At 44.1% G+C, this 10,701-nt stretch overlaps 1 protein-coding gene across 1 annotated transcript in view; it reads left to right on the top strand.

Moving 5' to 3' along the window:
* The first annotated feature begins 208 nt into the window (after positions 1-208).
* pdgfd (platelet derived growth factor d) overlaps positions 209-10,701 on the top strand; it is a 52,805-nt gene continuing 42,312 nt past the window's right edge. Inside the window, exon 1 of the mRNA XM_060074820.1 lies at positions 209-817. Within this exon, the coding sequence (XP_059930803.1) occupies positions 697-817 (121 nt within the window). The 5' untranslated portion in view covers positions 209-696. The remainder of the gene's footprint in view (positions 818-10,701) is intronic.

Raw genomic sequence — 10,701 nt, 5'->3', positions numbered from 1 at the left:
AGGAAGTGGGTGAAGTGTTTCCACCCCTCCTCTCACACATTTACACACACACACACACACACACACACACACACACACACACACACACACACACACACACACACACACACACACACACACACACACACGTACACACGCACACACACATGCACACGCGTGTGCGTACACACAAACGCACACAAATACACACACGCCTACTTCGGCATCCGCGTGCGCGCTGCAGCGGTCTGTGTCTATGACTCAAAGTTTTGAGACCGCGAACCGAACTCCATGGAAGTGTCAGATAGAATGTGCGAAGCATGCGGATTATTTCAGACTGATTGACGAGACAGACGGAATGACGAGACAGAATGCGTTTGCTTCTAGAAGTTAAGAAGGTCGGCGCCCAATAAGCTCATGTCTGGCCGTGAACGTAGCTATATTACCAACCACCTGCGTTTTGTTTCCTACTTGAGTTCGCCAGTGCTCAAGTTCAGCGGCAGCCAAACATCTCGGGGAGTCGGCGTGAGGGTGGTTTGTTAAAACAGACGAGTTTCTTCCGTCAAGTCGAGCCAGAGTATGTGAGAACTACACGGAATACTTTATGCTCAAGTTCATCGCTCGGGCAAAACTTTTCAGCCTGTGACTTACTAACAAGCACAAGTTCAAAGGAAACTGATATTTAAGACGCACCACTTCAAACGCTCGACGGTTAGGATGGAGACCCTGGTGCGCGTGGCGCTCTTGTTGTTCGTCGTTACGTTGGGGGGATCCGCCGGGCTCGCACGAGCCCAAGGGGGAACCACCAGAGCGATGAGAGGGAACGTCAGACGAGACGGTGAGTAGGCCCCCCGTTACTTTTCTTTCCATCTTCAAGATATTCATAAAAAAAAAAAAGTTTCCAATAGCCTATCGTGATCACTGATGCTCATCCGCTCGAATTCGAGATTCACAAAAAAAAATACGATAAAATAATATAGGCTAAGCAACTAAAGAAATACCTAGTAGGCTAACGTCTGGGATATTGTGGAATGTGGAAATGAGAAGTACATTAAGTATGGAATCAAACACAATGGTAATGGTCTATATATACCGCATGCAGAACATAATGTCTCATCGAAATAAGCCAATCCACATTCATTACACCACCAGCCATCTTGGACCCCTATACATCCAAAACCCCATTAACACATTCCTTACCCACTAGCTATTGCAAGTTGCCAAACTGCTTGACTTACTATCACATTGTAATACTTAGTAGCCCACAGGCCTGTCTACAACTTTGAAGGCTCTTGAAGCCCTGGTAGCCTGTCCATGCAGCAGAGAGAGAGCAGTCTGTCAACCCTACATTCCTGATACATTTAAGCTAGAGTCTTCGGATCCTCTCAGCCTCTGGCCTATCTAACTTCCTGCAGGTGTGCCATGGTGACTTTAGTTAGCCCTGGGGCTACGGCCACGCTACTGCTTTGGATCTCTCACTCGCACACCCACCAACACAAACACGCACGCACGCACGCAAACACACACGCACGAGTGTGCGCACACACGTAGGAGATTGGTTGTCCGGGGTAGAATCTAATACAGCGGTATTTTCATACTGCTTTTGGCAGTTTCCCTGCCAAAAGCAACCCCACAGCTTTGTGTGTGTGTGTGTGTGTGTGGTTGTGAGTTTTTTAATAGAGTAAAGTCGAGGTCAACACTTTGTAGTGTAGGACTGACTGGTACAAGTAAACAGGCCCCGCATCCAGAGAAACACACAAGCCATGTATATAAATCTCAGTGCTGTTTGACATTTGGAAAGAAAAATTACATTTGGTCTTAGTCAGCACATTTGTTTCTTGCCATACACACGAGAGCAGTGGAATTAATTGTTATGTCTAGCCATCTACCTCTCTTAAAGTACTGAAAAGTATCATTTGGTAAATTCTTAATTGTTTGTTTTGTTTATTGTAATCCAAACAGAACATTGGAGAAAATGTATGTGTTTGTGTGTGTGTTTGATGTTCGTTAGCATCTAGTTAAGGGCTAGTTAACAGTTAGTTAATGTTATTAATGAAATATATCCCCTAGATCGGTTTCTGAGTCATGCTTTATTTACTTTGAAAATATAATCTGGAGAATTCAACCCCAAATCATTTGGGTTTTGTTTTGTTTAGCGATGTATGTGTCGATGTGTTTAATTATTGGCAAGCAGCTATTTAACTCAAATGACTTCTTTCACCTAGATTGGTATCTGAGACCATGATCTGTCAAATCACACTAATACATTAAGGTGCCATTAAGATATACTGACAGCTAAGGTCTACACTGTTAGGGTTATCGATATAAAGCTGGAACGCTGGTAAACTGGAGGATTCACAATTGGTATCAGCCGGGGACATATAAAAGTCACAGGCATTAAGAGTAGTACTCTTTGATCACATGGTCATAGAGTACAACTAGCGGATTGCATGTTATCATCAATTAACCGAGCGTGAGTAGGCAGTCTAGCAGGATTTAATTGACATGTTTACAAAATCAAGGCTGTCAAAATCTCTGTCAATTGGATGTCTCCTTCTCATCAAGCCATTTGTACCCAGACATCAAGGGCCGGTGCAGTAATCAAAACTCCCTCAAACTGCATGCTTTTTAACCATCACTACATCATAGCCACACTTGAAATCTGTCATGAAATGCTTTATCTTCAGCCTCCATTGGAGTCGTTTGGGGTCAAGGACTCAGAGAGAGGTCTCTAGTGAAGCAGTTTTTTTAGATCATTCTATCAGACTAGAATGGATTGATCTCAGCCGGTTTAATCAAATATAAATCAGGCTCTTCTACAGCGACGGCTTGTCAGAAACTAGAAGATACAACAGTTGCAGTTGGTACATGCGTAGCTCCTCGTGTGCAGCATGTTCAAGGACTGGCCACATAGCTCCTCTTTTTGTGATTACACAAGCATGCGCACTGGCAGACACATGCATTGAAAGCCTCCCAGGGACATGCAAACAGAAGACATAGCCTAGTTAGATAAGTAAACTGTTTAACCTGGCACACAACCACACAGTTTAGTGTGTGTCTGAGTGAGAAGGTTGGCCGTCAGACACCAACACACCCACACACGGGTCGACTGAGGTTGTTGCACAACTGTATTGGTGCAAAATGTTTTGAATACTTTGGTGATTTTAATGCATTCTTATCTCTTTACTGTGTTGACATAAGATTAAGTTTAGGTATGCATCAGATACACATGCACACATGCACACACACGCACACACACACCACACACCACACACCACACACACACACACACACACACACACACACACACACACACACACACACACACACACACACACACACACACACAGAGCCTGTTTCATGCTTGTGCACTCACATAATGGCACTGGAGTCCAACATAAACGACCTGGAAGACACAGTGGTTAGTTTGTTAAACAGTTCACACAGACTAGTGTGACCTTAAATATGGATGCCATTGTTTTGTTTCTATAAATAATTGTGGCAGTATTTGATAATAATCTGCAGCATAAATGTATACTGCTTATTTTAGAAGGAAAGCTAAAAGCAGAAAGGCATGTAGCAAGCTTGGGTAAAACAATATGGGAAAAAATACCAAAAACATGTATTGAGCATTGATGACTTTCAGTTTGACTTTTGACTTTGAGTAATTGCCAGGACTAGTTAAACTGAGACAATTTCCACATGCTATAATTCTAAATCATGAAATACATATCCCCCATTGGGATTAATAAAAGTATAAAAAGAGAACAACAATAAAAACATATCCGTCAATGTAATATTGCCTGATATAAACTATAAAGATTGACACAAAGCCGTTAGGCAAAGTATTTACCCTAATAAATCCCACTCCTCCTTTCATACCTCCTTCCAAAGGTATTCCCCCATAAGACATGACTAGCTCTCAAGCACAACATAAAGAGGAAATGATGAGAAGTAATTGGTATCTTTCTTCTAGGACCGCAGAGATCGCTGCACTGGCCAACTAATTTGCTCTTAAGAAACCCTGGCATCCTTTCACAAAGGTTATATCGGGCTGCAGATGCAGCATCTTCCAGAAAGGAGGCTTAACCCTGGAGATCATACAGAACTGCGATGAAGGTCCCTGTGTTTACCTATTTCCAGACTTTTTATTCATAGCCTCTCTCTGTCTGTTACATGTTTTAATCAAAACCTATTTAGCCTTGCCCTCTGAGCAAATATTATGTAGCGGTGTGCTGCAGGGACACCAAGGCGGGCAACACACAGACATCCAATGGGATGGCGGTTTGGACTTTGTGTCACAGAAAGAAAGATGTCAAAGTGTTGAGTGTGTCAGGGACTTCGGGCTGGCCCTGCGTCTTACAATGCACATACATGCATCAGTGTTTCCCGCAGGATTTTTTCAGCAGCGGTGGTGTGGTCCCCGATCCCTCTAGGGGGGTCCGGGGGCATGTTCCCCGGCCGATTTTTTTTTGTACCCTTTACATTGGAATGCATGAATCTGGTGCACTTTGAGAGGAGAATATGCACTTAAATCCTATTCAAACAGTCCTGTGTATTACTGTAGATGGGATTATTGGTGTTGTAACTTTGCCTTTTGTGTCTTCATTTACAGATTTTTATATTTTTGTATAGTAATATTTAAACAAAAAATGCCACAACGCAAATATAATTTGCACAATTTATTTACAGATTTTTGCCTAATGCTTAAACACTAAACATGGTTGCTATGCCCAAAGCATAACTGTTTTTTACATAAGACACTTTGTTCAAAAATGAAATCTCCTGCAACAATGGGCAAAACACATCTTTTTAAATTATAAACCTAACTAAAATTTGAAAAGAACACAGACTCACACACATGAAAAATAAAAAATAAAGCTAATTGAATACCAATCAGTGTGAGCCTTAGCACTACAAATAGACCTCAGGTGAGCTCAGCTCCTTTGTGAGACAGTGAGAGTCAGGGGAAGAGGACAAGAGAGCGATGATAAGCATGTTATTGCTTAAAACACTTCTTCTTAGTCTTGGGAGTCAAAAAGTGAACTATTCATGATCTTTTAAGAAGTCCTTAGGTTTTTTCCCTGCATTTATGCTAATGACCACATGCTTACAGGCGATTAGCATAAATCCCTAAACTAAAATACGCGATGAAAACGGATTTTATATGGCAATAAAGAACAACATCGGATCTAACAGTATGGATTCATTTTTCAAAGTTCCCAAAAATACCTAGGCTATAAATTCCTGACTGGATATAAGCTCCTGTAAAGGCTATGAGTGATCCCAAAAAGAGCGACAACACGCACACACACACATAGGCCTACACACACACACACACACAATACTAGAGGAAAAACGGCACGGAGGTTGCGGTTTATAGATACAATAAAATGATTGGGCTCTGAGGGTTTTTAACACTGGTGGTCATGTAGCGACACATTTTAGCAACTTACTTTCTCTCTCTCTCTCTGTCTGTCTCTCTCTCTCTCTGTCTGTCTCTCTCTTTCCTTCTTTCTTCGATCTTCCGCTTCACTCGCTACTGCTAGAATCAATGTAACTTTGCAACCGTGTAGGGTAGCCTACTGCCAACAACTGCCACACTCGCTGTGTATACGTGACGATGTGCCGCGTGCTGCGCAATTGACGTTACGCGCTGTACATTTTCTAAAAGGAGCTACGTAAAAAAAAATTAGGAGAAGGATTTTTATTGCAGCGGCGGAGAAAATTCAGCAGCGGCGCAGTGCCGCCGCTCCCATAACGCGCACTACGCGCTGCGCGTAGGGCCTCAAGTCCTGAGGGGGCCCCCCAAAAAAAAATAAAAAATAATAATTCTTACTTGTATACTTCTGGTTTTAAGTTTGTATTTATGGATAACTATTTAATTTAAAAGATTTTGGACATTCCAATACTTGTGTGTACTGTATGTATGTTTTGGCTGTTCTGTGAACTGGGTTTACAAAGTAGATTTAACTTTTGCGTTTTAATAAAATGTTAAACTGGCAGAAACCAATTCTTTTTTTCGGGGGGGGGGGGGGGCCCATAAAGGAGTTATGCTTAGGGCCCCAAAATAGCTAGCAGCAGCACTGCGTGGGGGAAACACTGCATGCATACATGCAGTGTTTCAATGTCAATGGTGAAAAATGCTTGCATTGTGTTGCAGGTAACGTTAGAGAGTTGTAAAGGGGGAGCATTTCCCTCCCTGTTGCATTTCACATACCTCTGATTGACCGGCAAATGGCTTCCCCAAGCCAGTCAAACAAAAGATTACAAGCCGGTACATTATTATTATATTATTATCCCGAAAGTGGTATATCATCTTAATTGGTTCATAAAGAGGCAGGTGCATGCTACTTGAAACAGAATTTCTCACAGAGCATTTCACTCACTAAGAGCTAATGGATGGCTATGCCATTTACACTCAAACAACAGCTTTTAAATCTTCAGCCGAATCTGGCTAATCCAGAATCTCGTTCTGTTGGATTCTAACAGGGACAGCATTTAAATGGGTTACATATGTTTCCTTGTCATGAAATAACACATAGAGGAAAGGGAGGGAAGGACGATGATTAATGGTCTCACACACAGAGAGAACTCCCTGCAATTACCACCTCAACCGCCCACTATTAACCATGCATTCACACCGAAACAACAGCCTGGGAAATACTGGCCTTCCTTCGGTGGGAAGAGGTCAACATTCTGTGTTTACCGAACCATGCTGATGAGCCGCCCCCTGTCTTCACCCTACCTGCCGGGTATTAATATGGAGGAGACGTAGATCTTTGAGCAGATTGGGCTCAAACCTTAGGCTGCAGAGGCGCAGTAAAGATGAGTAATGTAATAAAAGCAGGCATTGCCACATACAAAACAATATATTCCAGACTGCTGCTAAGACCAGTACACCCACCCATGCAGACACAAACACTCACACACACATTATAACAGGATCTCCCCTCCCAGGGAATTCCCAAATACACATGTTCCAGATTCACTTTCTTCCCCTTGTCCACCCCTTCCACATGCACACACGCACACACCACACACTCCCACTCGTAGATGTTTGGCAGCCAGTCCTTTCCTCCCTTCAGAGAAACAATAGGGTGGGGACCACTCAGACAGCCTCACACTAAGGAAGCATATGTGTGCATGTGTTTGTGTGTAGCCATGTGTGTGTGTGTATGGGCATGTGCGTGCCTGCATGTGTGCGTGTTTGCAACTTTGCATGCATTGTGTGTATGTGTGTGTGTGTGTGCATGTGTTTCATGCCTGTATGTGTTGGCATGAAGGATTGAGTGCATGTGTGTGTGTGTGTGCACACGTGCGTGTCTGTGTGCATATTTGTGTGTGCATGTGTGTGCCTACCTGTTTGTGGGCATGAATGTATGTGTGTGTGCATGCGTGCATGTGTGTTTGTGTGTAGCCATGTGTGTGTGTGTGTGTGTGTGTGTGTGTGTGTCTGTGCACGTGCGTGCGTGCGTGTGGCTGTGTGCATGCATGGCCTCTGTAATGTCGAGTCATGGAGCAGTGGAAGGAGAGCACTTATGAAATGATGGCCCATTTGAGGCTAATGGAGAGGAGGTGATGGGAGGACGGTGGGGCGAAGCGGAGAAGATGTCAAGAGAGTTGAAGCTGCTCTCAGGACTTAAGGGGGAAGAGGCAGGGCCTCCGAGGGGAGAGGTGTTTAAGTCGGGAGATATGGGAGGTTAAAAGAGCAGTCCCCCCCGGCGGCCCGTTTTCCGCCCTGTCAGCCCAGACTAAAGAGAAGAGAGAGGACGGACAGACGGACTGGGAAGACAGGACAGGATGGAAAGATATGAGCAGACTGAGGGCCAGGCGGACCGAGAATAGAGCTAGGAATTGTTGGTTGAGCTTGGGAGGAATGTGTTGACGGGCAGGAGAGCGAGGGCACAGGAAAGAGGGGTGAGTGAGATGGCAAAAAAAGGGAAATGTAGCGCAAAGAGAGAGGAGGCAGCAGAGAGAGGGAGAACATGATAGAGACAAGTCCTTTAAAGAGCTGAGACAGCTGGACATGGTGGGAGCAGATAACACAGGGAAAAAACAGGAGGAATGGGGGATGAAAGTGACTGGTTGAACAGAATAAGGGTTGGGCGGAGGAATAAAAACTGCAGGGCGATGGGGATCTTCGAGTTGAGGTTGAGATGGGACAGTGAATGCAATGAGCCATAAGCTCAGACGAAGGGACTGGTTCAAAGATGAGAAAAACAGACGGACAAACAGTTGAGCAGTTGGGGAAAAAAAGAGAGACATGAGTTGAGAGGGGGTGAAAGGTCATGAAGATGAGGAGAACATAGTGTGAGGAAATGGGAAACTTAGGTCTCCATTTAAGTGATTGACAGTTTCAGGGTTCGATAATGTTTTTCAGTCACATTAATACAACCAGCAGTGTTCACGTGGATCATAGCTGCTTGTGCTAATGAGCAAAATCCCATTGAATAAAGATGCATTTTTCTTTCCATAGCTTGCAAGTCCCTCGCCCGAATGTTAAAGTATGCAGATATACTGCTGACTAACCGCTTCTGCCAGAATGAGAGAGAGCGTGTGTGAGGGAGAGACCTAGAGAGTCAGTCAGAGACAGTCAACAGAGCAGATATGTTTAACTACAAAGGCTGGAACCAAAATACTGGAAACAGTTGAAGTGGTGAAAAGCCGACGCCAGAAGATACAGAAACAAGAGAGAAAATGAGGCCGGGCGTTAAAAAAAAAAAAGCATGACACGAGAAGTATAGCAAGAAGCATGCTAATGTGAGGTTCAGGGGAAGGGGTTGCTGAATTGGCATTAATAGACAGAAAAAGAAGACCAAAGTAGGAGGTTGTATGATCTGGAGATACAAGTTTGGACAGGGTATACTGGAAGCAAAGGGAAACAGAGAGAAATCCAGCAAAAGACGAGAGACACTTTGATGAATGGGAGCCATGGGGTAAGAGCGTAGGGAGCAGAGGACTGTCAAGGAGGGTAGGCGGGAGAGCGTGAATTGTTGGTGAGCCCGTTGGTGATGCTCCCCTCTGTCCTGGCGCTCCCTCTTTGACTCGACGCTTGACACAAATAAGGCTGACGTGTCTTGACACTCACTGCAGCAGGGAAAATGCTGATCTGTGTGGGCAAGAATCAGAGTAAGGGAGAGAAGACACAGAAAGGGAGGGACCTTAAGTGATTTGGTGACTGTGGTACAAAAGTTAATAGTTGTCCTTCTTGTCTGTTTGTGTGTCTCTGTGTGTTAGCCTTTGTGTGTGTGTGTGTGTGTGTGTGTGTGTGTGCGCGCGCGTGCGTGTGCGTGTGCGTGTGCGTGTGTGTGTGTGTGTGTGTGTGTGCGTGTGCGTGTGTGTGTGTGTGTGTGAGATTAGCCTCTGTGTATAGGTGTGTGTGTTCCTAGCCTGTGTGTGTGTGTGTGCGTTGCTAGCCTCTGTGTGCTTCTGGGTCTGTGAGTGTGTGGCAAAGTACTGGCAAGGTACTTTTTCTGTATCTGTAGTTATTGGCACTGTCCACTCTATCGGCAGGAAGCACTGCTTTCGGTACACTTAAAGGGCGAACAGGTACACGGTAATATGTCTTCTTGATCGAAAACAGAATCGTAAACACAGACGTTCACATAAGTCAGGTAGGTATGTGAACGTTCCTCTCTACTCCAAGCACAGCAGGCCTGTTTTCCGTGACTTCAAAGCGCCTTTCCCTTTGGTGGTCTACTCTACGACCAATCTTTTGGTTGATGAGGGGGGAGGGAGGGAAATAAAATTAAAACATGCGCGTTAATACTAGATTCGGCCTCAGTGCACTCTACTCTAGCTGCTAGCCTGAAAATCAAATCACCTAAGTGCTGTTTGGAGAAGGCAGTGGGCTTCAGATCCACTCTGGGTTCGAGTCCAGCTCTGTTGAAGCAGAGCTTCAATCATGTAAAGCGATGACGAGCCATTGAGCGCCACGGTGGGCAGCATCGCAAGGTAGATAGACAACACAGAACAGACAATTTGAAGTTTTGTGTTTAATCTAAAGTTTTGACCTCCTATTTTTTAAAATCTTAAAGTCTATTGAGCCATACGATTATTAAAGCAGAAACTACGGAGCCATGAATATTATATTGTAAATGTGGTGAATTTCATTCGAATTTCATTTCGGTACTGACAGCCATTCACAACTAAGGTGTCGATTGAAGCCAGGGGGATAACATGCCTCCTAACACGCCCTCCCCAAAACTCCCAGCCTGAAACCCTTTTCCTTTTTTTCCCTTAGTATTCGATTTTAGAGCTGAAAAAGGGGGCTCACCTGAACATGACAGAACACAGTAGCCTACAGAGTTTGGCATCTTGTTGTGGTTCAGGAATGATGGTGGGTGTGTCTGAAACTTTCTCTGTTGAAAGTTACTGATTCCAGTAAGAAACATTTGTGGAAGTTTGCTGACCCAGAATAATAACTCAAAAACTACAGAAGTAATTAAGAGCCTGTGAATCCAAGAGGAATTTTATTTATTTTTTAAATAAGGCGATGAACCAGTAAGGTAATAAGCATAGTGAAGACTAAAATGTAAATGCTCAGCTTTTCTCTGCATATTTAAATCTCTGCCGTCATTTCTTGCCGCTGCTTTTTTGTGCTATCTTCATGGATATCTCTACTCCTTTCTTCTTTCATCCCAGAGCCTTTGAGTTGTGACTGGGGAATAGTCAAAGGAAGATGGGTGTGGTCAGAGAGATTCAGAGATCATAGTCGGA

Source organism: Gadus macrocephalus, chromosome 16 (genome assembly GCF_031168955.1).
Source record: "Gadus macrocephalus chromosome 16, ASM3116895v1".
In the NCBI taxonomy this organism is placed as follows: domain Eukaryota; kingdom Metazoa; phylum Chordata; class Actinopteri; order Gadiformes; family Gadidae; genus Gadus; species Gadus macrocephalus.
This window is presented reverse-complemented; position numbering and strand designations above follow the sequence as displayed.